Here is a 26,953-nt window from a genome sequence, read left to right as displayed (position 1 = left end):
GAAGAAATATTCAAATAATCAGGTCACGACGTGTAAACGGTAAACTAATCCCAAGTTGCTATAGTCGTGGTTCCCTGTGTAACTTCACTAGCTCAGATCCATCACGGGAAGCAACTACGAAATGTGCGGCCGTCTAGCTCAAGCTCAATAATCAGGCCACGAAGTGTACAATGAATAAATGTTTCAATTAGCTCGTGGAAAAGATAAAAGGAGAAACCGCACAATGGTTGTCAATAGTCGTATATGGTTGTTGTGTAACTTTTAGCTTAGATAACACTTGAATGTTCTATCAATTTAACAATTTAAGTATGGATACATATCATGTTGTAATTGGTTCAAAAGCTTTATTACATTATTTTTAAAAGATATTCAACAAAACAAACATAATTAGTGATAACAACTGTTATGCAAAAACTATAATTTAATGTTTAGTTTTCTTCGTTTTGAAAGTATTTTTGCCTTTCTCCTAGAAAGGTATAGCAATCACTGGAAAAACCAAAGGTATAAAAGTGGTCTCAATGGCCGAATGTCATATACCACTCGACTTCTTTTGACGAACTGAGCATTTTCTGTATGTATGTATGTATGTGTGTACGTGTGTATGTGTGTATGTGTGTGTATGTGCAACTTTTTTTCTCACTCTCTTTTCTCAGAGATGGCTGGACCGATTTTCATAATATTTATCGCAAATGAAAGGTCTAGTTGCGCCATAGGTTGCTATTGAATTTCATTGTAATCGGATTTTTAGTTTAGAGGTTATGTATCAAAATGTAAAAATCACGAAACATCAATATCTCAGAAACCACACAACCGATTTCAATAAAACTAGTTTCAAATAATTGAGCTGTCCCCAGAACCCCTAACATTTGAATTTCGTTATGATTGAACATATGGTTCAAAAGTTATGTAAAGAAAAGTTATCCTGAGGTTGTTTAAACTCACTCATTTTTCTCAGTGATGACTGAACCGATTTTCACAAAATTAGTGTCAAATGAAACGTCTAGTTGCTCCATAGGTTGCAATTGAATTTCATTGCAATCGGATTGTAACTGTGTCCGTTGTTCATAAAAATGTGAAATCACATAATGAGAGTAAACATATTGACTTTCTCCTAACGATCACTGGCTAATTTAAAGGTAGAAAAAAGATTGAAATGGCCGAATGTCATATACTACTGAACTCAGTTCGACGAATCGAGCATTTTCTGCATATATGCATGTATAGGTGTATATGTTTGTGTGTGGGTGTGTACGTGTGTATGTGCACCTTTCTTTCGCACTCACTTTTCTCAGAGATGGTCTGACCGATTTTTTCTATCTTGGTGTCAAATGAAGGGTCTATTTGCCGCTTAGGTTGCTATTGAATTTCATTGTAATCAAACTTTTAGTTTTGGCGCTGCGTCAGAATGTGAAAAATGCTCTTATATCTCAGAAGCTAAGAACATAGTTGAATTCAAATAAATGGGATTTCAAACCCTTAAACAATGAATTTCATAATGTTTAAACATGTGGTTTGAAAGTTATAGAAAGAAACGAAACCCGCGGACTGTTTAAAAGCATAGCTACAATCAAAATATGTGGCCTCAACATCATTTAAATTTAATATTGTACTATTTCAATGTTTGCGGCCTTGCTCGGGATTGAAGTTGAAATTAAAAGTCATTTCTATCATTTTGCAAAAACAAAAGGTATAAAAGTGCTCCAAAGAGCCGAATGTCATATACCACTCGACTCAGTTCGACGAGCTGAGCATTTTCTGCATGTGTGTGTAACGCTCTCCCAATCTCACTCGATTTTCTCAGAGATGGCTGAATCGATTTCAATGAAATCAATTGCAAATGAAAGGTCTAGTTGCCCTATAAGACTCTATTGAATTTTATTGTAATCTGATTTCTAGTTTAGAGGTTATGTATCAAAATGTAAAAATCACGAAACATCAATATCTCAGAAACTACACAACCGATTTGAACAAAATTGGTTTCAAATGAACGGGCTTACTAAAAACCCTAAACACTTTATGAGGATTGAACATATGGTTCAGAAGTTACAGAGAGAAACGTGTTCTGGAGACTGTTTCATCTCACTCATGTTTCTCAGAGATGGCTGGACCGATTTTCATAAAATCAGTGTCATATGGAAAGTCTTGTTGCCCCATAAGACGCTAATGTTTTTTTTTGCGAACGGATTATTACTTTTCCTGTTATGTTTAAAAATGTGAAATCCAACTATGCAAAGAAACATATTCTGATGACTTCTTGGGCTCACTCACTTTTCTCAGAGATGGTTGACCCGATTTCCACAGAATTAGTATCAAATGAAAGGTCTAGCTGCCTCATAACACCCTATTGAATTTTGCTGTAATCGGAATGTAACTTCGTCTGTAATGTATCGAAATGTGAAAATCACGAAACTTCATTATGTCAGAAACCACACAACAGATTTGAACAATATTGATATCGAATGCCCTCTACGTTCCCTTTTCATTTGATTGTAATCAAACTTAAGCAACCGTTATATTTTAATTTGTAAAACAACGAAAGTCTATTATCTCAAGTATTACACGACTTATTTGAACATAACTAGTGCCATACAAACGAGTCATCTCTCAAACTTACAAATAACAAACTTCATGAAAATTTGATACACTGTTCAAAAGTTTTGTAAAGAAAAGAAATTCAAAGACTATTCAACACTATAGCTGCTTTGATCAATATATGTGGTCTCAACATAATTTGAATGTGGTATCGTACTATTTGAACGTTCCCGCTATCGCTCGTTATTAAATTGTTCGAAATTAAGAGTCATTTCTTATCTTTCGCTATTTTTGAAGCTCTAACATTACGTCAAATTTCATATTTTATACTTTAATTACAACATCAATATTTTAGAACCCAAAGAGTGAATATACCAGCATATTTATGTATTTACTAGCTGACCCGGCAAATTTCGTCCCGCCTATTTTTGTGTTTAATTTAATAATTTTTCAATTTCTTGCGATTTGTTTATATCGTTTGAAAGTACTGGTTTTATCGGAATGACAACATCCTCGACTTTTGCCTTTAGTACATCACCTCTTTTCCGAAAACACTCATATTGGGTGGTATTCAGTTATTTTCGTTGTTTTCCAGAAACTGAAAGTGGTCATCTTCGAATTCAAGCTGGTGTCCAGAGTCAATGCTTGGCTTCTATACATTATTTTGATTCCTAAATATTCATATGCAGTAGTATTCGGCTGTTTCCCAGAAGTTGCCATCTTACAATTAAAAATGGTGTCTGAGGTCAATTTTTAGCTCCATGCATCATTATGGTTAAAGAAACTCTCATATTGGCTGGTATTTGGTCCCTTTAGGCTATTTTCCAGAAACCGGAAGTCACCACCCTGGATTTTAAAATGACATTTGGAGACAATTTCTGGCCCCTGAGCGTCATTCTGGTTTAAGAAACACCAATAATAGAAGTTATTTAGTCATTTTTGGCTGTTTTACAGAAACCGGAAGTCACCATCTTAAAATTCAAAATGGTGTCTGTGGTCGATTCTAGCTCCTGTGTATTATTCTGGTATCGAAGCATCTCATATTGGATGGAAATCGGCCGGTTGAAGAAATACCCATATTGGGTATTTGGTCATTTTCGGCAGTTTCCCATTCACCGGAAGTCGTCATTTTACAATTCATAATGTTGTCTGAGGTCGATTTGTAGCTTCATTGCATCATAACAATCCGGAAATACCCATAATGAGTGTTATTTGGTCTTTTGCCACTGTTATTTAGGAACCGGAAGTCGCCATATTGGATTTCAAAACGGCATTTGGAGACAATTTCTGGCCTTCGAGCATCATTCTGGTTAAAGAAACACCCATATTTAGTTGTTTTTGGGTCATTTTCGGCAGTTTTCCAGTCACCAAAAGTCGCCATTTTACAACTCAAAATGTTGTCTGAGGTCGATTTGTGGTTTCAGTGCATCATCACGATTTCGGAAATACTCATAATGGGTGGTATTTGGTCATATCTCGCTGTTTCTCAGAAACCGGAAGTCGCCATCTTGGAATTCAAAATGGTATTCAGAGACAATTTCTGGCCTCTGAGCGTCATTCTAGTCAAAGAAACATCCATATTAGGTGGTATTTGGTCATTTTCGTCTCTTTTCCAATCACTGGAAGTCGCCATTTTACAACTCAAAATATTGTCGGAGGTCGACAAACGTACAAACCGTGGAACACCACCCATGGATTGCCTCATACATTGGCGAACTTTATTTGTATAAAATATTTGGCCGAGTCCACTTCACAATAAAATGTGCATTTTTTTCAGTGTACCCATTAGGGTAATATTATTGTCAAAAGTTACTCTTTTTCGCATGTCGTGTAGAACAAAATCAGAAGTGGCGCAGCTAGCGGTTGAAAAGGTGACTAACGCTTCTGTCATTTTCAATTTGTCTTCATAATTTCACGTAAGTGAACTTTATTGGTATTTAAGATATTTTTAAAACTGAACCGTGACAAAAACGAAACGTGCCAAAATCGAACGAGGTCTGTACATATAATACATGAAAAATTTTGACTTTTTGAGAATGAGCTCAATTCGCCAGTAAATTATTTTTTTTTTCAAAAAAATGTTCGTTTGTTCCTGCAACATCTGCAAATATTTTCTTGCAGAAGAATTTATGTTTTAATTTGGTGGGAGTCGAGCAGAAAAAAATTACATTTCTGATGTTTTCGTAGTTTTGTGAATAGTAACACATTACGGGATTCGAAATACTCTTTTACTTTTACCAAAACTAGATCTTGGGACATTTGGCTGAAGAAAAGACCGCATTTCATTGGTTTAATTTTTTTTTTAATTTCTACATAGTTATGTGGATTAAAACGTTAACTGCTTCTCAGACGTGTTCCTTGGACACCAACAAACATTTTCGTTATAAAAAATTCACATGTTATCTCTTTAGATGTGACTTTAGAGGAGAACTAAGCATGAATGGTCACGTTAAATTCTTCTTACTTTGATTTATTTCTTCTAAAAGTTACATAAAAAGAGGTTTTACTGTGAACGATTGACGAATATCCGGTTATCACTCGAGTGTGGTATATTCGGAACTGGGATGACCCCACAGAACATTTTTCAAAATAATGACTTCTGGTTTCAGTAAAATAATATAAAGTGGTATTTGGCCAACCATTTCAATACTTCCGAACTCCATACGTCATTTTGAAATCTGAAATGGCGACTTCCAGTTCCTGTAAAACATCCCCAAATCACAAAATGCAATCCAATATGGGTATTTCCGTTCTGTGCGTTCTCAGAATGTTAAAGTAGGGGAAAGTAGGTAAAGACGGACACCCTAAGGTTTAATCTAAATAATTACTTAGGTATTGCTATTTAGATCGCAGTAGTCATACAAATTGAAACTTAAGGTCATTTGTTTTCATAATCATTTTTGGTATTAGTTAACTTCCTCCAAGTTTTATGTGTTTTGGGTCTTCAAAAATAAGACTACAAATTGCTGTTTTTTGACATGGTTGGGAGAGACGGACACTTGGGGTGGGTAAGATGGACACTACGAAGGTAAAGGTGGACACTCACAAAAACCTTAATTAATCCACCTAGCGGTGAGACCCAGCCTTTCTCCTTCGAACTTATAATTTGTTGAAATAGATTCACTCCAACACTTGAAAAATACACCTTGATTATTTCTGCTGGATTAGTTATTCATTCTAAACAACAAATTTTTGGTAGCCAACTATACCGAACATTTGAAATTTAACATATCATCAGCTTCTTTTGCATTATTGAGTTTTTGATGGCAAACGATGCCAAATACTGTTAAGTTTCATCACACGAAGTCTCATTTCGAAAATCGCAAAATTTCAGAGTTATGAGTAGAAGTGCCTTTGCTGCACAAATCGAAATTTCTCCATAAAGTTAGTAAAAATAAGGTTTTAACTTGGACAACGTGAGCACGTAATATGTGCATAATAGACCCAAAGGTGTTAAATAAGGATTGGTAATCTTAAACTTCAAAGTTTGCTTGAAAATCGAAAAATAAATTTTCGACGCAAATTTTCAAACGCGTTTTTCTCGAAACTATGTTTTTTGAGTTGTGCCAGTGTTGCACGAAATCGACGATATGAATATAAATTAACACATATACATGCAAATAACATTAAATTCTTTCAACTATATGATGCGATTTTGTTTTTGATTGTGGTATAATCGATTTGTACTCATATACTGCCTATAAATATTCAGATTCTTTAAGTCAACGTTAGTCAGTAGATTACAAATAATGTATAATTAAATGTTGTTCCTTATACATTAATTTGAATGATCTTATCAGTGAAATTAAAATTCTTTAACGCAGTTGATATTACTGATCGTTTCTGAGAGGCATCCAATGAATGGCCAAATACCAATCAATATGGGTTCTTGAAACCTGGATTATACCCAGTGGCCAGAATCCGACCTAAAACCCAATTTCAACCCAGATGACCACTTCTGGTTGCCTGATAATCATAAAATCATAAAATCCATCATAAAATTGCCGAACTGCCTAATCTGGGTATATCTATGGCGAAGATGGCGACAGTTTCCGATCAACAGCCTAAAATGACAAATATCATCCAATACGATTTGAAGAAGCGGTATGATACCCTGAGGCCAGAAATCATCTTCAGACGCAATTTTAAATTTATAGACAGTAGCTTCCGGTTTCTACCAGTCTAAAAGGGACAAACATTACCCAATGTGAGTTTTTCAGTACCCGGGATGATGCTCAGAGACCAGGAATCAACTTCATACTTCAATTTTAAATCCGAATTTGGGACAACTGTTTTCTTTAAAGATGTCGTAAATCTTTGAAAGAAGAGATTTTCAATATTTTTACAATTTAACACATAATTGTTAAAATTAAAGTCCGATTACACTGCACAATGGTCCAGAAACCAAATTTAGGGGGAAATTTGGGTCTAGCAACATTTTAGAGAAAAACTTTTTTCTACAAAGTTGTTACATATGATAAAGCGCTCATAGAAAAATTATCAAAAATTAGAGTGACCAACATTTTCGATGCAATCAAGTATCTAACTTTTTTATCTTTGTAGATAGAAGAAAAATTAATTCCATTAATTTTAAGTAACTTTGTGAAAAAAAGTTTTTCTCTATCTTTGAAAACAACCGATTTATATTGAAAAAACATATTTTACGCTCTAACTTTTTTATTTCAAGTTTCATCTAAAAACTGTCTTTGAACGACTTTCAGAGCTTTTTAAGAGAAACAATTTGCAACGCTGACATCGTAAATATCTCAATTTTACTCAAAGTTATTATTATTTTTCATCAAAAAATATGCGTTTTTCATTTGTATGTCATTCATTTTTAGGCAAACATAAAAAATATCGCTTGGTCTCATTTTGAAGGGCATACTTGACTCTATAAATGGAGGAACTTTTAGAAATATGTTATTTTTTAAATTTGAGTAAATTCAATTTAAAAACAAGCCGAAAATTTCAATAATTTTATTTATTATGCATATAAAAGCACCCAGATTAATTTTTTGGTATTTTTTCTTATAATTAGACGTAATTACCTTTAATTTGACCCAAAAAGATCGAAAATCGATCAACTGGTTAAAAGGTATGATTTTTGCCTTTCTCCTAGAAAGGTATAGCAATCACTGGAAAAACCAAAGGTATAAAAGTGGTCCCAATGGCCGAATGTCATATACCACTCGACCCCTTTCAACGAACTGAGCATTTTCTGTATGTATGTATGTATGTGTGTATGTGTGTGTGTGAATGTGCAACTTTTTTTTCTCACTCACTTTTCTCAGAGATGGCTGAACCGATATTCATGATATTTATCGCAAATGAAAGGTCTAGTTGCGCCATAGGTTGCTATTGAATTTCATTGTAATCGGATTTTTAGTTTAGAGGTTATGTATCAAAATGTAAAAATCACGAAACATCAATATCTCAGAAACCAGCTATGCAAAGAAACATTCCGAAGACTGCATAATAGACCCAAAGGTGTTAAATAAGGATTGGTAATCTTAAACTTCAAAGTTTGCTTGAAAATCGAAAAATAAATTTTCGACGCAAATTTTCAAACGCGTTTTTCTCGAAACTATGTTTTTTGAGTTGTGCCAGTGTTGCACGAAATCGACGATATGAATATAAATTAACACATATACATGCAAATAACATTAAATTCTTTCAACTATATGATGCGATTTTGTTTTTGATTGTGGTATAATCGATTTGTACTCATATACTGCCTATAAATATTCAGATTCTTTAAGTCAACGTTAGTCAGTAGATTACAAATAATGTATAATTAAATGTTGTTCCTTATACATTAATTTGAATGATCTTATCAGTGAAATTAAAATTCTTTAACGCAGTTGATATTACTGATCGTTTCTGAGAGGCATCCAATGAATGGCCAAATACCAATCAATATGGGTTCTTGAAACCTGGATTATACCCAGTGGCCAGAATCCGACCTAAAACCCAATTTCAACCCAGATGACCACTTCTGGTTGCCTGATAATCATAAAATCATAAAATCCATCATAAAATTGCCGAACTGCCTAATCTGGGTATTTCTATGGCGAAGATGGCGACAGTTTCCGATCAACAGCCTAAAATGACAAATATCATCCAATACGATTTGAAGAAGCGGTATGATACCCTGAGGCCAGAAATCATCTTCAGACGCAATTTTAAATTTATAGACAGTAGCTTCCGGTTTCTACCAGTCTAAAAGGGACAAACATTACCCAATGTGAGTTTTTCAGTACCCGGGATGATGCTCAGAGACCAGGAATCAACTTCATACTTCAATTTTAAATCCGAATTTGGGACAACTGTTTTCTTTAAAGATGTCGTAAATCTTTGAAAGAAGAGATTTTCAATATTTTTACAATTTAACACATAATTGTTAAAATTAAAGTCCGATTACACTGCACAATGGTCCAGAAACCAAATTTAGGGGGAAATTTGGGTCTAGCAACATTTTAGAGAAAAACTTTTTTCTACAAAGTTGTTACATATGATAAAGCGCTCATAGAAAAATTATCAAAAATTAGAGTGACCAACATTTTCGATGCAATCAAGTATCTAACTTTTTTATCTTTGTAGATAGAAGAAAAATTAATTCCATTAATTTTAAGTAACTTTGTGAAAAAAAGTTTTTCTCTATCTTTGAAAACAACCGATTTATATTGAAAAAACATATTTTACGCTCTAACTTTTTTATTTCAAGTTTCATCTAAAAACTGTCTTTGAACGACTTTCAGAGCTTTTTAAGAGAAACAATTTGCAACGCTGACATCGTAAATATCTCAATTTTACTCAAAGTTATTATTATTTTTCATCAAAAAATATGCGTTTTTCATTTGTATGTCATTCATTTTTAGGCAAACATAAAAAATATCGCTTGGTCTCATTTTGAAGGGCATACTTGACTCTATAAATGGAGGAACTTTTAGAAATATGTTATTTTTTAAATTTGAGTAAATTCAATTTAAAAACAAGCCGAAAATTTCAATAATTTTATTTATTATGCATATAAAAGCACCCAGATTAATTTTTTGGTATTTTTTCTTATAATTAGACGTAATTACCTTTAATTTGACCCAAAAAGATCGAAAATCGATCAACTGGTTAAAAGGTATGATTTTTGCCTTTCTCCTAGAAAGGTATAGCAATCACTGGAAAAACCAAAGGTATAAAAGTGGTCCCAATGGCCGAATGTCATATACCACTCGACCCCTTTCAACGAACTGAGCATTTTCTGTATGTATGTATGTATGTGTGTATGTGTGTGTGTGTATGTGCAACTTTTTTTTCTCACTCACTTTTCTCAGAGATGGCTGAACCGATATTCATGATATTTATCGCAAATGAAAGGTCTAGTTGCGCCATAGGTTGCTATTGAATTTCATTGTAATCGGATTTTTAGTTTAGAGGTTATGTATCAAAATGTAAAAATCACGAAACATCAATATCTCAGAAACCAGCTATGCAAAGAAACATTCCGAAGACTACTTGGACTCACTCACTTTTCTCAGAGATGGCTGGCCCGATTTCCACAAAATTAGTGTCAAATGAATGGTCTAGCTGCCTCAGAAGACCCTATTGAATTTTACTGTAATCGAACTGTAACTTCATTTGTAATGTGCCGACTAGTGAAAATCACGAAACTTCATTATGTCAGAAACTACACAACCGATTTGATTATTATTATCATATGAGTGGGCTAGTTAAGGGTTAACTGATGAATTATGTTTGATCACGTGGTTTCAAAGTTTGGCTGCCCTACACGTTCCCATTTCATTTGATTATAATCGAACTTAAGCAACCGTCTATTATCTCAAGTCTATTATCTCAAAGATTACATGACTTATTTGAACTTAACTAGTGTCATACGAACGAGTCATCTCTCAAACTTGCAACTAACAAACTTCATAACAATTTGATATGTGGCTCAAAAGTTATGGAAAGAAGAGAAATTCAAAGACTATTTAAAACTATACCTGCTTTGATTGATATATGTGGCCTCAACATAACTTAAATGTGATGTCGTACTATTTGAACATTCCAAGTTCATTGATTCCTTGCGGTTTGTTTGAAGTCTGCAAATGCACGACGAATCGGCCAAAGGATATGATCAAAGTCAAATAACAAATCGTTTGAAATGATTGGTTTTATCGAAATGACAACATCCTCGTCTTTTGGCTTCTGTACATCGCCTTAATTCTGAATATATTCAGATTGGGTGGTATTCTGTCATTATCAGCAGACTTTCTGGCATCAATCTGACACCGGAAATACCCATATTGGGAGGTATTTTTGGTTGTTTTCCAGAAACTAAAAGTGGTCGTCTTCAAATTCAAAATTGTGTCCAGAGTCAATGTTTGGTTTCAATGCATCATCACGTTTACGGAAATATCCATATTGAGTATTATTCGGTCATTTCCGACTGTTACCTATAAGTTGCCATTTTGCAATTCAAAATGGTGCCCGAGGTCAATTGTTAGCTCATTGCATCGTTCTGGTTCCAGAGATACTCATATTGGATAGTATTTGTTTATTTTAGGCTGTTTTTCACAAACCGGTAGTCGCCATCTTGGATTTCAAAATGGTATTTAGGATACTGGTTAAAGAAAAACTCATATTGGGTGATATTTGGTCACTTTGGACTGTTTTTCAGAAGCCGAAAGTCGTCATTTTGGACTTTAAAATTGCCTGTGAAATCAATTTCTGGCATCTGGGCATAATTCTGGTTCCGAAAACATTCATATTGAATGGTATTTGGTCATTTCCGGCTGTTTGCCAGACACCGGAAGTCACCATCTTAAAATTCAAGATTGTGTCTGTAATCAATTTTCAGCTTCTGTGCATCTTTCTGGTTCCAGAAATACTGATATTTGATGGGAATCGTCCATTTCAGGCTGTTTTCCAGAAACCGGAAGTTGCCATCTTACAATTCAAAATGTTGTCTGAAGTCGATTTGTGGCTCCAGTGCATCATTACGGTTCCTGAAATACCCATATTGGGTGGTATTTGGTCATTTGCCGCTGTTTTTCCGACACCGGAAGTCGCCATTTTGGATTTCATAATGGCATTTGGAGACAATTTCTGGATTTTGAACGGCATACTGGTTAAAGAAAAACTCATATTGGGTGGTATTTGGTCATTTTCTGCTGTTTTCAGAAACCGGAAGTCGCCATCTTAGAATTTAAAATGCTATCTGTGGTCGATTTTAGCTCCTGTGGTTAAAGAAAAACTCATATTGGGTGGTATTTGGTCATTTTCTGCTGTTTTCAGAAACCGGAAGTCGCCATCTTAGAATTTAAAATGCTATCTGTGGTCGATTTTAGCTCCTGTGTATTATTATAGATCCAGATATTATTATATTGGATGGAAATCGGCCATTTTCGGCTGTTTTCCAGGAACCGGAAGTTGCCATCTTACAATCCAAAATGTTGTCTGAGGTCGATTATGGAACATATTTGTTACCACTAAAAACATTCACCTGCCAATATGGTTCCATTTAGTTGATTAGTTCACGAGATGTGCAAAAATTTGTGAAGAAACATGTACTTCCAGAAGAGGGAGGGGCGTCAAACCATTATGGACATATTTGTTACCTCTAAAAATATTCACATACCAAATTTGGTTGTATTTTCTTGATTGGTTCTTGAGCTGTGCGAAATTTGTGTTTCATTTTCATGGGATCCCTCCCTTATAGAAGAGGGAATCGGGTTTCAAACCATTATGTACATATTTGTTACCACTAAAAACATTTACCTGCCAAATTTTGTTCCATTTGGTTGGTTAGTTCTCGAGATGTGCACAAATTTGTGTTTCATCCAACTATTATGGACATATTAGTTACCCCTTAAAACATCCACATGCCAAATTCGGTTTCATTTGCTTGGTTTGTTCTTGAGTTTTGCAGAAATGTATGTTTCATTTGTATGGGACTCCTCCCTTCCAGAAGAGGGAGGGGTCTCAAACTATCATAGGAACCTGTATCGGCCCCAAAAACCCATACATACAAATTTTCACGTCGATCGGTTCGGTAGTTTTCGGGCCTATATGGATCAGACAGACAGACAGACTTGACTGGATTTTTATATGTAAAGATTACAACATCAATATTTTAGAACCTAAAGAGTGAATATACATTTATTGGATTGAAGCGTTCATGTTCATCTATTTTTACAAATAAAAAATTGAATGAGAAAGGCTGGGTCTGACCGCTAGGTGGATTAATTTAGGTTTTTGATTTATGTGTTAAGTGATGGCCATACATTACTCTAGGTTATTAGAGTCCATCTATACATCACGTGAACAGTTTGAGAGGATGGGTTTCGATGAAGGCGAAAATTCTCCGCCTATATGGCCTGTTCTAACTGCTAAATGATTAATATCTGCTGGTTTCTCTCGCGGGTGTACTTTGTGAACATCTAAATCCAATTTGTGGTAATTTGTGGTTAAGTAGTTTTCGAGAAATTTTTAAAACACTGAGTCAAGCTATCTTGAAACATGATTTTTCTTCAAATAAATCGGACAACGATGATATATACACCAAACAAAAGCGGTGTGGTTCACGAAAATGTAGCTTTAGGGTCATAATTACTAGTGTTTGTACAGAAATTTGTGTTTTATTGTTCACGTAGTTCTACGTTATGTTTATTTGTTGTTGACGCTGCTAGCCGCTAGTAGCGTTGGCTGCTTGCGGTGTTTGTCACTGCTATACTGAGCGTGCGTGTGGGGAATATGTTAAACATCATTATTGTTCGATTTAAATTTTTACATTGGTATATATTTATAGTTTACTGACTAGTAAGTATAACAAAGGTTTCTGCACCACTTGGTGGATTAATTCTGGTTTTTTATTCTTCTGCTGTTGATGGTAATGGTCGGACTTTTTTAATTTCTCTCAATGGACAGTATATTTTAGATTTCTGACAAACATTTGATAATTTTTGAATGTGTAATTATTATTTTCAAAGCCTAAGATTTATTCTTACTTTCTGCACTGTGTCTAAACTTGTATGTGCTTTTAATACTTGTTAAAGCATATTCTTATTGATTCTAGTGCTTTAAATCAATTTTGTTTTATTTTTTGAATAAACCAAATCAATTTCAAAAACATCCATTCGGGTTCAATGCATGTTGATTTTATTTAGTTCTTTTTTTTTAATTTTAAAAATGGTTCAAGTTGATTTTACAAATTTTCAAAATCATGACAAATCCTCTGTTTGCAAAACAGCACGTTTTTCCCGACGGTGCCACTAGTAGCTCAACAGACCCGTGGACAGCAGACATCTTCTTAATTACTTTGCTCATAAGTTAGCACACATGCATGGAAAAAAACTAGAAGAGCAACGTTAAGTTGGATCCCATAAACTCATTTGAACATTTGTTTAAATATTTCCGAAACATTTCTCAGAATCTAGGTGATGAAAAAGTGATAATCCGTCGAATTTGGATTGCTTTCCTTTGAAAGTACATTTTCGTTACCGGTATCCTTTTTGGCTGGTTGGCTACCTGAAATAGCAAGTGTGCTTAGTTCCCCGAATCTCGATATTTACCATATTCCCCACACACACTCTCAGTGTGGCAGTGACAAACACCACAAACAGCCAACGCCACTAGCGGCCAGCAGCGTCAACCATAAATAAAAAAAACGTAGAACTACGTGAACAATAAAACACAAATTTCTGTACAAACACTAGTAATTATGACCTTAAAATTACATTTTCGTGAACCACAAATTATGAGCTTTCGATTGATGTATATATCATCGTTGTCCGATTCATATGAAGCAAAATCATGTTTCAAGATGGCTTGACTCAGTTTTTTGAAAATTTCTCGGAAACCGCTTAACCACGAATTATCACAAATTGGATTTCAAACTCACAAATTAACCACTAAATATTGGTGATAAAAGAGTTAAAAAAAATATTTTGTCAAGCCATCTTTATATATGCCATCTGTAGTACACAACAGATGCTACATGTGAAAATTCTTGGAAAATCCGTGTGTCCATCTTTCCCTACCTTAGTGTGTCCGTCTTGCCCGACCTGGTTGTAAATTTTTCAAACGATCGTAGCTCTTCATCGGAACATCGAAAATCTGCTGGATTTTCACTAGAAAACCGAGGAAAGACTAATAAATCACTTTACTATAGTGAACAAATGAAAACACGTAAGTTTCACGAGTTTTTCACTATTTTCCGTGGAATAAAAATTACATCAAATTGCGCGTTCAAGAAAATATTCTTTGTTTTACTCACTATTTTGACAGTTTGCTTGCTGAAAACCGATAATGCAACGATTAACACTATAAAGAAGGTATTCGCATCACTCAACTATCATAATACATTCTAGTTTGTGAAATATTAAAAGTGTCTATCTTACGCGGAGTGTCCGTCTTTACCTACTTTCCCCTACTTAATATGATGTTGGACGTATAAGATGTGAAATATTTTTGAAGTGAGTTGTGCTAATAATGCAATGAATTATAAAAAATGAATGCTAATTTTGAAACTATTGATCCCGAGCATCGCTGGGAACGTTCAACTAGTATTTAATATTACTATAATCAAGAAATTCATCAAGCCAGTTCTCCAATATTTCAAGGAAACGGTGGTCACTAGCATTGGGAGAGTGATACAAAACACCAAAGCTACCCACCTTCATACCACGTACTACTGTTATGCCCAAGAACCAGTTGCCATCCTTCGCTTCGTTTCGGCAAAGCTCGAATTGAACTGATTCTCTGACATAAATAGCAACACCGCCAGTTTGTCTAGAATGTGATAAACAAGCGGCCACATTATATCCCGGAATACTATATTGATCATATGCTTCAATATCGACAATATGAGTCTCTGATAAGAACACTAAAAGTGGACGTTTATCTTCAACAATCTGACGTAATGCAACGTAGTTTGTTGTCAATCCCGCAATATTCAAATACAAAGAGTCAAATTTATTGACATTCTTCTTTGAACTAAATGCGGCATGGTTGTTACGCTCTTTATTCGTCTTTAATCAATTAACACATTTCAACAACAGTAGACGTGCATTCAGATGTTTTATGTTTTTGGCTACACCTAGAACACGTATCGCAAATTTTGCAATCCATTCTCTTGTGTCCAAATTCTCCACATTTGAAGCATCTCAATACATTTACCGCGGGAATTACTAAGCACCGATCAAATTCAACATTTACTTGCTTAGCAGATAACAAGCTGTTATACGTTTCCAAATCAACCTCTATTACCGTGCTATACTTATTAACCCGGAAGCGTGGATTTTCATAAGTGTTTATTACTTTTACACCATTAATTTTGATGCCTTCATTTTGACTCTTCAAATAGTCAATGAAAACATCAGGAGAAAGATTCTCGATCATGCCCAGTAGTTTCAATCTCGGCACGAACGTGGGAACAACAGCATTGTAGTTTTCACCTAGATTGCTTTCAATGCCATTTTTCAAATTATCAATATTTTCGCCAACAGCGCATTCAACAATAATGGAACCATCTTTGCCGTTCCTAAAATTACTTCCTTTGTGTGTCTTTGGATTTAGTTTTCTTTTCAAAAACTTTCGAATTTCCTCGCAAGCCTGATTGGCTCTTTCGGTTTAATCACAATCACCGGACGAGTCTTATGTTAAACGGGTTTAAAACCGTTGTTTGTATTAATACTATTACTTGTACTCGTTTTAATCTGGCAACCCTGTTTGCTTGCTACCGTGTTTGATTTTTATCTCTGCGTATTTTGAAGTTTTTTCCAATGTTATATTGGTCGAATTGATTCAATTGTTTAGCTAATCGATATTTAAGTTACCGGACCAGTTGTAAAATCTCACCCGGATGATCCGGGTGATCACTGGCCGGATCACTGTCATAAACCGACAATTTTCATTCTGCCTAGGCAGCACCCCGTCGTTCATCACATACAGTACAAAATGGCTAAGAACTGTGGGAAATGTATAAAAGTAATTCGCGGCATCGAATTTGCAAAGTGTGGTGGCTTCGGCGACAATCTAACCCGGGGGCGGAACGACTCGTCTTGTTTACGAAACCATCTCTTCTAACTCTTTCTGGCTTTGTGATGAGTGTCGCGCTACTGTAAACAATCGTTGTTTAAAGGAACTGTGCGATAACGTTCCTATTGTGCTATCGCTCAAGCTTGAGCTGGAAGAATTAAAAGTGCGAATAACAATGCTGACCAGTGCAATTGATGCTAGTGTCGCCAGTACTACGGCCAGTTTGCGTTAGTTTGAGGAAAAGCTGGCCGAGTGTTAGCCCGTTAGTTCTACCAATTTGAATGACAAAGCAACTCCGCGCGGTATGCAGAACTGGCCTACAATAAGTCGCCCAGTGTCTAAAAGCCGCCGTGAAGAGCGGTATGCTACTGACCGGGACGCTATTGTTGGAACGAACTCCAGCCTGCTAACATCAATAGCTACACGCAAAAGTTATAGTGTGCGTAACCAGATCATTTATGGGTTTTCTTAGAGCATTTAATGATCTATCTTGGAATCAGTACAACGCATGTGCGTTGGGCATAACGCATTTGATGCTCTAGCGTATTTTGAATGTATTTGACAGCTCCGAGCCACTTCGCTTAGAACGATTAGAACTTAGAACGGTGTTGGTATCGTCATAATGATTTTGAGTGGTATTGGTACCGTTTTTCAGGAGACTGCTCTTAGGGTGGCCACTTAAAATCGATATTCGATTTCCCGTTTTTTCACGGTTTTCCCGATGAAATTTATTAAAATTTTCCGGTGTTTTATTTTTTAAAAATATCAGAAAAACATCAATTTTCACATGTTTATTTATGTACTTGCCATAAAGTGATATGAAACAATGGAAAATATTTCTTCTTCTTCGCTTTTAGCTGTTTGCGACTTTAGAAAGTACCTTCATAGAGACCTCTTGCACAATTGTCGCCCTTTTTATCTCCGAGACGTTGACAATCTTCGCCAGCTCGTGCTTTCCTGAATCCTCCTGCCTTTACTCTCTTTCAACCTGCTTTTGAGCTTGCAATGCTTCTGTATTAGAGTGTCAATGAATTTAACCATCGAGCTTCGTTTTGCGTTAGGGCTTAGAAGTTTTTTCTTCTCGAAAAAGGTCCTCATGCTTAATTTAATCTCAGACTACGGGAAGAATAGCCTTAGAGTAACCAATGAAAAATTGCTCATGAAATTGCCATAATAATTATTTTTTTATGGCAAACGTCTTAGAAATACACGTAACGTCGTTTTTTCGAGAAACATCGATTCTGGAACTTACAAAATTTTCGAGCTGGGCCCAATGGCATGTATGAGAGATTTTTTCAGAACTATATAATAAATTCAACCGACACTCTGAGTAAACAATATGAAAAAAAAATATTTAAGTGAATCAGAGTAAAACGCGACTTTTTTTGGAAATCCGAATGACCGCAGTAATTCCGAAATCCGTGTCAAAAAAACGCGTCCAAAATGAACAAAATCATGTCAGTATTTCATGAATTCGATAACTATGAGCTCCTGTTTTTAAAAAGTGTACAGCACATCCTAACAAAACCGTCATGAAATTTCCTTCTTGTGCTGCCGGAAAGATTGAAAAATATTTCTGCTTGATCTCACAAGTTTTTAAATGTTTATTTTATTCCCTGTTCAAGCTTGATTTTGTTCAACGCTGATCTTGCTACGAAGCGGCTGCTGACTTTGGCTGAAACCAACAAACAGCTTTTCCATAACTGGCAGAATCATGCCAGTGAGATCATTATGCAAAGAAAATTACAGATTTCACGTGCCACGACAACAACTTCTGAGGGAATCTCAGAACTTGTTGAACAAATGAAACGGCAGACATGCAGGATCTTGATTTTCCCGGCGTAAATCCTAATTTCCCGGTTTTCCCATCTTTTTTCCCGGCGATTTAAAATTCCCGGCTTTTTCCCACTTTTCCCGTTTTTCCCGGTATAGTGGCCACCCTGGACTCTTGTTGATGCAGTATAACCAGCATTGGTTGCTGATAATTGAGGTGCCTATTAGTTAATTGAAATATTACCTGATCCATCAATTTTTCAAAAACCAGATCATTCAAAAACAACATTGAAACAATAATAATAAGAGAAGACATTGCATATTTTATAATATTTTGCATTAAACTATAATGTTACAGTTTACTTGTTTGCCGACTGTAGCGGTTAATTCTGTAGATTCATCGGCTTACTGTTTATGTTAGTACCGATGCAGATAAAGTAAGTAAAATCATGTATAAACATCACGTAGAGAAAAATGAATTGTCATCAGTTAATACATTTAAATATCGCCTTACTTATTGAAAGTTTAAGACAAAAAAAAAGATAAAGCAAAAAAAAACACTAATATGTTTACATATATTCTGCATGAAAGAATTTTTCCATCCAACATTCTTAGTTTGCTCGATACAGATTTATCGGCCCGAGATACAGTGAAACAGATTTCGTAAAAAAATACAGGTATAAATGTGGCAACCCTGCTTACACCACAGCTGAGCGGGAGAAGAGTGGTGAATCACTCTAGAGAGAATGCATAGCAGAATGCCGCGCGGAGTACACTGCTGATATCAATTCGATATAATTCGAAGAGCAAACATGGGTGACGGACGGCTGGATTATTTTTTTCCAGTTTCGAGATGCATAGTAAACACCATTCTATACTTTCCTACCTATATGTTTCTCTCACAGTGAAAGTATGACCTGCAGTGATCTCTGTTGTGTTTGAGCGTATTATCCTTTCGTGTGAAAAAGATCACGCCAGTTCGCTATCTCTCTGGAGAAATATTTCAGCACGATTAGTTGCTCTCTTCAAGCAAGTGCGTCGCTTTGCTTAGTTGTGTGAGGCCTTTGTCATGCCGATCGGGCGAGAAGCTTACCGTGGGTTGAACAGCTCTACCTACGAATGTTCATTAACCTACGGTTAGTTTCTCACTCGATCGCTTGCGTTGGCGTTCAGCATGACAAAGGCTTGAGGCTCTGGTTGTAGTGGACGTGAATGACGGCGCAGGACGATTTGTCTTGGCGTGTAGTAATGATAAACATTTGGATTTGAATCATGTCTATGTATTCCTTGTGCAGCTGATGTGTTATGCTTTCCACACATTTTTTGTGCGTTTATAACGCAGAAAATGTGTGAACTGAGAGGACAGAGGAGAGGTGGCTGCGTAAGACTCGAAGTTTTGCATGTACTGTTCCTGCCGCTGAGAAAAAATTCTGGATTTATATATCCAGAATTCACCCAGATGTTTCATGTGAAAATATTCATGAAATGGTCAAAGAGTATCTGCAATGCGACGAGCCAGCTGATGTGGTGAAATTGGTTAAGAAGGATGTGGATAAAAAAACACTGTGTTTTGTTTCATTTAAAATAGGCATTGATCCAAAACATAAGACAACTGCTCTTTCACCAAGCACTTGGCCCGCCGGAATATTGTTTAGAGAGTTTGCCGTCGTTGAAATTCAACCCAATTTTCAGTCGAATTCTACAATTGATGTTTGTGTCGATGACGCGCCGCTGGATGCTGATTTATGCGACAACCTCAATTTCTTCTACCAGAATGTGAGAGGGCTACGCACGAAACAGTTATAGGTAGACGTTTACATACATGGCACTAACATTTGTGTAGGTGTTGTATATATCACGCCTGATACCGCCGATAACACTTCTGTCATTCAGAATCACATCGACTCCGTGCTTGCTATTACGAACTCTCTCCAATCGAACACTACTCACTTGCTTTTCGGGGATTGCAATCAGCCTGACCTTGCTTGGAAAGCCAGCCGCTCTGGTAGCGCTTTTGCTGATCCTTCGGATTCGAGTTTCAGTAGTTCAAGTATTGCGTTGTTGGATGGAATGTCTTTACATAACATGACTCAATTAAGCACAGTGAACAACAGTTGCAATCGACGACTTCGAGAGTGAGGAGGACAAAAAGCAGCTGCTCTTCGCAACTACGTTAGACGACGAAACGCTATGACTAAGCTATCCTTCACTACTGCTAGCAAACAGTATAAAGCCTGTATTACACTCTTTGACCAAGCGTCAAATATTTGGCACTTTTTGACAGATAAAAATTTGGTCAAATATAATTGTTTGCCACTCTCCAATTTTAACATGGGGCGAACACGGGCAAACAACAACCATGATGTCAAATAAATTTGACCATTATGTCAGAAGGTCAAATATTTGACCATTGGACAAAGAGTGTACTACAGGCTTAAAACCGTTGTAACCGTTTCTTTACTCTCAACCGGTTGTAACCGTTTTCTTTACTCTCAACCCGTGCTACGCACCCAATCACAACTCAAAAGAAATCCAAAACGATTTTGGTCATTTGTTAACAGTAAGCGGAAAGAAAGTGGGCTCCCCAACAGCATGTTTCTTGTAAATGACAGTGCGGAATCACTTGATGGTATTGGCTCTTTATTTAAGAAACATTTCTCGAGCGTATTTAGTTCGACTTCTGCTAATACGTCTCAAATACAGAGCGCCCTTCGCAACGTTCCTCATAACGTAGTAAATCTGAGTAACTTAAGTTTTTCCAACAAAGATGTTCTCAAAGCCACAGAAAAACTGAAACCTTCTTCTTCAGCTGGGCCTGACGGTAATCCAGCCATTGTTTTGAAAAGATGTGCCATCGCACTTAGTGTTCCGCTAAGAATGATTTTTAATAAATCGTTATTACAAGGGGTATTTCCTGATTGCTGGAAGAAATCGGCTATGTTTCCAGTCTACAAAAAAGGCAACAAACACGATGTGGTGAACTACAGGGGAATAACGTCTCTATCCGCTGGATCGAAAATATTTGAGATTTTAGTCGGCAAAGTTTTATCCTGTGAATTCAAGCTATATATTCCAACAGTCCAACATGGCTTTGACCCAGGTAGATTGACCACGACTAACTTACTGGAGTTTACGTCGCACTGTATCAAAAATATAGAGAACGGGATGCAAGTGGATACCATCTATACAGATCTGAAAGCAGCGGTCGACAGTGTTGATCACAATATTCTGTTTGCCAAAATCGAACGCCTTGGTGCATCACACCATTTTACTAAGTGGTTAAAATCGTACCTCGTAGACCGCACACTGTACATTAAATTAGGGAACACCGAGTCAAATAGCTTCGTTAAACTGTCGAGTATTTCTCAAGGAAGCAACCTTGGACCATTGCTTTTCAATCTTTTTTTCAACGATTACGTTACGTCATTCCACTTGGCTGTAAATTAATTTATGCCGATAATCTTAAACTGTTTCACATCATTCGATCTATAGCTGCCTGCAAAGAATTGCAAATATATCTTGATGCATTGCACCAATCAATGGTGTAGCCGTAATTTTCTGACAATCAGTGTTTCTAAATGCTCCGTAATTTCTTTCACACAAAAAATTAAGCCGCTACCTTTGAACTATAGTATATGTGGAAAACCCTCGAGATAGTATCGGTAATAAAAGATTTGGGTGTACTGCTTGACTCGCAGCTGTCCTTCAAGCACCACTATTCTCATATCATTGCACAAGCAAACAGAAACCTCGGCTTCATGATAAGAATCGCCAAAGAGTTTACTGATCCGTTTTGTCTGCTATCGCTATACGTCTCACGAGTTCGATCTGTTTTGGAAATATCTGCCATCATATGGAGCCCTTACACTGACATCTGGGCCAACCGGATTGAATCAGTACAGGTCAGGTTTCTGCGTTACGCTCTAAGATCACTTCCATGGCGTGACCCTGCCCAATTACCACCTTATGCTAACCGATGCCGTTTACTTGGCATTGACACACTAGCAAAAAGAAGAGACGTGTCTAGGGCTGTATTCGTGAGAAAACTGCTAAGTGGCGAAATTAACGCTCCAAATATTTTGGCTCAAATCAACGTGAATGTTCCCTATCGAAACCTAATGTTGCGAAAATTTCTGCGTCTACCATTTCGTCGTACAGAATATGGCCAAAACGAAACCATCAGGGCTATATGTGACGTCTTCAACAATGTATTTTACCTATTTGACCTCAACGTATCTAATGTTACTTTTAAAAATAGACTTAAGCGAATGTTGTTGTTAGCCTTAGGGTGAAATTGTGTTCTAGCTAGTTAGGTGTATTCATGTGTCATATTTTATAATAGTATAATAATTTTTTGTTAGACCTAGTTTTAGAAATGTTAATGTTTAATCAAAAGATGGTGGGGTTTTACGCGCATTTGAGCGTTTTGTAAGGAATTTCTCGAATGGGCTTTCCCCCACCCAACCCACTTTATTAAGACTAAATAGGTCAGCTGATATAAATAAATAAATACAAATATAAATACAAATACTTTTACCGCGACCTTAAACGACTCGCGCAAAAGTCACGCCGTCATCAAAAACAACATCACTATTTTCGTAATCAATTCTACGCTTCTTGCCGATTCAGAAAGAACCGTCCCATTCCGCGCGCATCATTAATCGCAGCTTTATTCTGACGCGTATTTAATTCCAAAACCGAATTGTTAAATTTTTTAAATTTCTTACAAAATAATTTTTCAAGAGATTCCGAGACACCGAAATTCAACGTGCAGTTTATCTGGGCCGATATTTGGTCCCGCATTTCAATGACTGAATCAGAGAGAGAAGATTTTTTTTTTTAATAGGGGAGGGGGGAATTCTATAGTACCCTTGCTGACTTTCATCCTAACAAAAAAAGTCCCTCTTAACGTATAATAGTTCTCTTCAGGGAATTCTAATTATGACGCGGTCTTGGCTGGAGGAACGAGGTTTCGATAAGACTCCTTCCTCTTGACAAAAATATAAGTCCTACTTATAATAAACCTGACCAGAGGAGAAGCATTGAGTGCCTCTTCAGGGAATTGTGATTGTGACGCTGTGTTGGTAGGAGGAACGAGGTTCGATAAGACTCCTTCCTCTTGACGAAATAAGTCCTTCTTATAATAAAACTGATTTCAGAAATATTTACCCTCTACAGGGAATTGTAATTGGCGATATTGGCACGAGGAACGAGGTTTCGATAAGACTCCTTCCTCTTGACATAATAAATCCCTCTTAGAATAAACCTGGTCAGAGAGTAACGTTAGGTGTAGCCTCAGTTCAGGGAATTGTAATTTGGCGATATTGGTAGGATAGAAAGAGGCTCGGCGGTATAGTAGAGCAGTAAGCTTGAAATGAAAGGGTAAACTCTCACACACAGCACGGATATAAATTTAAAAAAAAGCGTATCATTTACTTCAATAATGATACTGCCAATAATATGAAGTGCGGAGTAACACCTGGGCAATATCACAATAGATCAAAATGTCTCTGGTCGCAGTGATGAGTCCACACAGAGGAAAAAAATATTTCTACATTAGTGAGGCTTTGTAGCACTTTGTGCTAATCAAGGGAGGACGCTTCAAAATCATTTTCAAAAGTTTATTCTGAATCCTTTGAAGTGTCTTCTTCCTGGTTGCACAACAACTTGACCAGATGGGAACTGCATATAACATTGCTGGCCTAAAAATTTGTTTGTAAATTAACAATTTATTCTTGAGACAAAGTCTAGAATTCCTGTTGATAAGAGGATATAAACATTTGATATACTTATTGCACTTTGACTGGATATTTTCAATATGCTCCTTGAAAGTAAGATTCTTATCATAAATTAGCCCTAAGTATTTAACTTGATCAGACCAATCTAAGACCACACCGTTCATCTTAATAACGTGGTTATGGGTGGGTTTGAGAAATGAAACTATTGGCTTATGAGGAAAAATAATTAAATGTGTTTTAGAAGCATTAGGGGAAATCTTCCATTTTTGTTAGTATGAAGAAAATATATCTAAACTTTTTTGAAGCCGACTGCATATAACACGAGGGCTTTTTCCTTTTGCGGAAATGCTTGTATCGTCACAAAACAGAGATTTCTCACAACCTGGTGGTAAATCAGGAAGATCAGAAGTAAAAATGTTATATAAGATTGGGCCCAAGATACTCCCCTGAGGCACACCAGCTCTAACAGGCAATTTATTAGATTTACCATTTAGATAGTTAACCTGGAGAGTACGGTCAGTTTAATAACTTTGTATCATTTTTGTGAGGTAAAGCGGAAAACTGAAATTTGACATTTTAGCTATTAAACCTTTTTGCCAAACACTGTCAAATGCCTTTAGAGAGAGAAGATAATTTCTTCATCTCTTCTTCTATACGCTTGACGTCCGATACCAAATGCTTCCCACCACAACACTGATTTGATAAACATTAATCACACTTGAAGCAAAGATTATCGTTATATGTTACAATCTAAGCCGTTGCCTTGGTGAATCCAGTACACTTGTAGTGAAACAAACGTGCACAGTTGAAGCCCACACATTTCAACGGCAAATCCGATAGAACAATTGCTGTTCCACAGCTAGAGCAAATTATCAGACACAACACACGTTAACGCGAGACGCCATACTAACCGACATGCAGAGAAACAGGAGACAGAGGCAATAAAAGATCGCCACCACCGCTGCTTTGAAAGTGTCGGGGGGTAAATTAATGTAACCAGTCTACATATATGATTGACAAAATAAATAAACTAAACTATTTTATTTTATCAAAATTTAACGCGAACTTGCTGCTTAAAGCAACTGTTCTTGTACTTAGCCTTTTGTAGATTCACTACCACACGTTAGAATATATCTACCGTCAATCACTTCACTATTCCAGACGTAAATTTCAATTATATATCACCACAAAATAACATCAACTACTCTGTTCGCCATCAAAAGAGGACTGGCTGTTAGACCCTCGCCTACCGCACAAAGATAATGCCGACTGCTTTCGTCCAAAGGTATTTCTGACCCACACACAACCTCGAGAGGATGTCCGAAATATTGGCGTGCCCCGGGATATTCGGCACGCAATAATCGTATGGCTGTAGACGCAATGGGACCCACCAAACGGATGAAAGTAGAACTCTTCAACCGCCCTTCACCAGCGCTTCACTCTGCGTTTGCGGATATATTTCTGTTTGGTGAGTCCTATCGAAGCAAAACTTATGGTTATCGGAATCCTATCACTATTTTCTGTGTGAGAACGGCACCTAGACCCTAGAAAAATAATAAAGTATCGTTCTCATGAAATAAGTAGAATTGCTAAGTGCATTGAGAAATGCTTATTAATCATACACGCGTGGCTCTTATTTCAGAACATGTCTGTGAGAACGGAATGTCGTGATTTATTCCTAATTCGAGAAAAATTATAATGTATCGTTCTCATGAAATAATTGGAATTGCTAAGTGCATTGAGAAATGCTTATTAATCATACACGCGCGGCTATTATTTCAGAACCTGTCTGTGAGAACGGAATGTCGTGATTTATTCCTAATTCGAGAAACATGCATTGACAACAATATTCCTGTCCATGGGAATGTAATGCAAGAGTTTATGAGAACCAAAAGTGTTTCCTAATTTCTTGGAAGGCCTGTTCTTCTCCTCCCACTCAAAGAGCCGTGAGTCATCTAGAAGAGATGACTTACGTCGGTCTGCTGCTGGCATATGTATGATACAAAATTTAAAAGGATTGATTTCGCCATCGGTTTTCGGTTGGCAAATGGCTGGACACGTGTAACTTGAGACCCTAATGTGGCCATTCACCTCTGTCCAGCAACTCCTATCCCAACCTCCACGTGGTGCCGACCGGAATACGAGTAACCTTAGCGGAGATCGGGTAACCAACCCCGGTGGAAACTATGGTCGTATGCTGACTGGGAAGGGGGTCGTACGCGGCTGTATCCCCATAGGGGCGGCGTACAACAGCGTCTGACCCGGAGCAGGCGGCTGAATTATGGAATGCTGTATCCCGCCAGCTACACCTAAGATGGCAGCCCCATCAGCAGGATAGCATACCGAAACCTTTCATCAACCACGAACAACGAATTTAGAAATACGGAACGGATCAATCGGCAAAGACCTAGGCTACGAACACGGAAAAAGATTAAAGTAAACGATTGGAAATTGGGTACTTGGAACGTCCGATCTCTTAATGAACCGGCGCGGGCTGGCTTGCTTGCTCGAGAACTACAGCGGCAGGGAGTCGAAATCGCAGCGACTCAGGAGGTTCGGTGGCCAAATTCCGGAGAAAGGGAATTCCGTGCAGTAGACCCTATTGCACGCACCTCTTTCAAGTACCACATCTACTACAGTGGCGGCAAAGCAGCGGAATGGGGCGTCGGTTTCGTAGTGCTGGGAAATCAGAAAACAAGAGTCATCCGGTGGAGGCCCGTAGATGACCGTATATGCGTGTTGAGGATTAAGGGCAAATTCTTCAACTACAGTTTAATCAACACCTACGCACCGACAAACGACAAATCCGATGAAGTCAAAGATGAGTCCTATGACAAGCTTGAGCGAATCTATGACGAGTGCCCAAAACACGACGT

General features: G+C 36.9%; 1 protein-coding gene across 26 annotated transcripts in view; it reads left to right on the top strand.

The window, feature by feature from the left end:
- Window positions 1–26,953, top strand: part of LOC129732737 (GAS2-like protein pickled eggs) — a 1,144,034-nt gene that overhangs the window by 822,753 nt on the left and 294,328 nt on the right. Inside the window, exon 10 of one of the 26 annotated variants that reach the window (XM_055693906.1) lies at window positions 25,239–25,390. The exons of the other annotated variants lie outside the window; for them this stretch is intronic. Within the exon in view, the coding sequence (XP_055549881.1) occupies window positions 25,239–25,315 (77 nt within the window). The 3' untranslated portion in view covers window positions 25,316–25,390. Of the gene's footprint in view, window positions 1–25,238; window positions 25,391–26,953 lie in introns of those variants that run through there. 26 annotated transcript variants of the gene reach the window in all.

The sequence above is a fragment of the Wyeomyia smithii genome, chromosome 3, assembly GCF_029784165.1.
Source record: "Wyeomyia smithii strain HCP4-BCI-WySm-NY-G18 chromosome 3, ASM2978416v1, whole genome shotgun sequence".
Classification (NCBI taxonomy): Eukaryota; Metazoa; Arthropoda; class Insecta; order Diptera; family Culicidae; genus Wyeomyia; species Wyeomyia smithii.
Note: the sequence above shows the minus strand (reverse complement) of the source record. Positions and strands in the feature narration are given on the sequence as shown.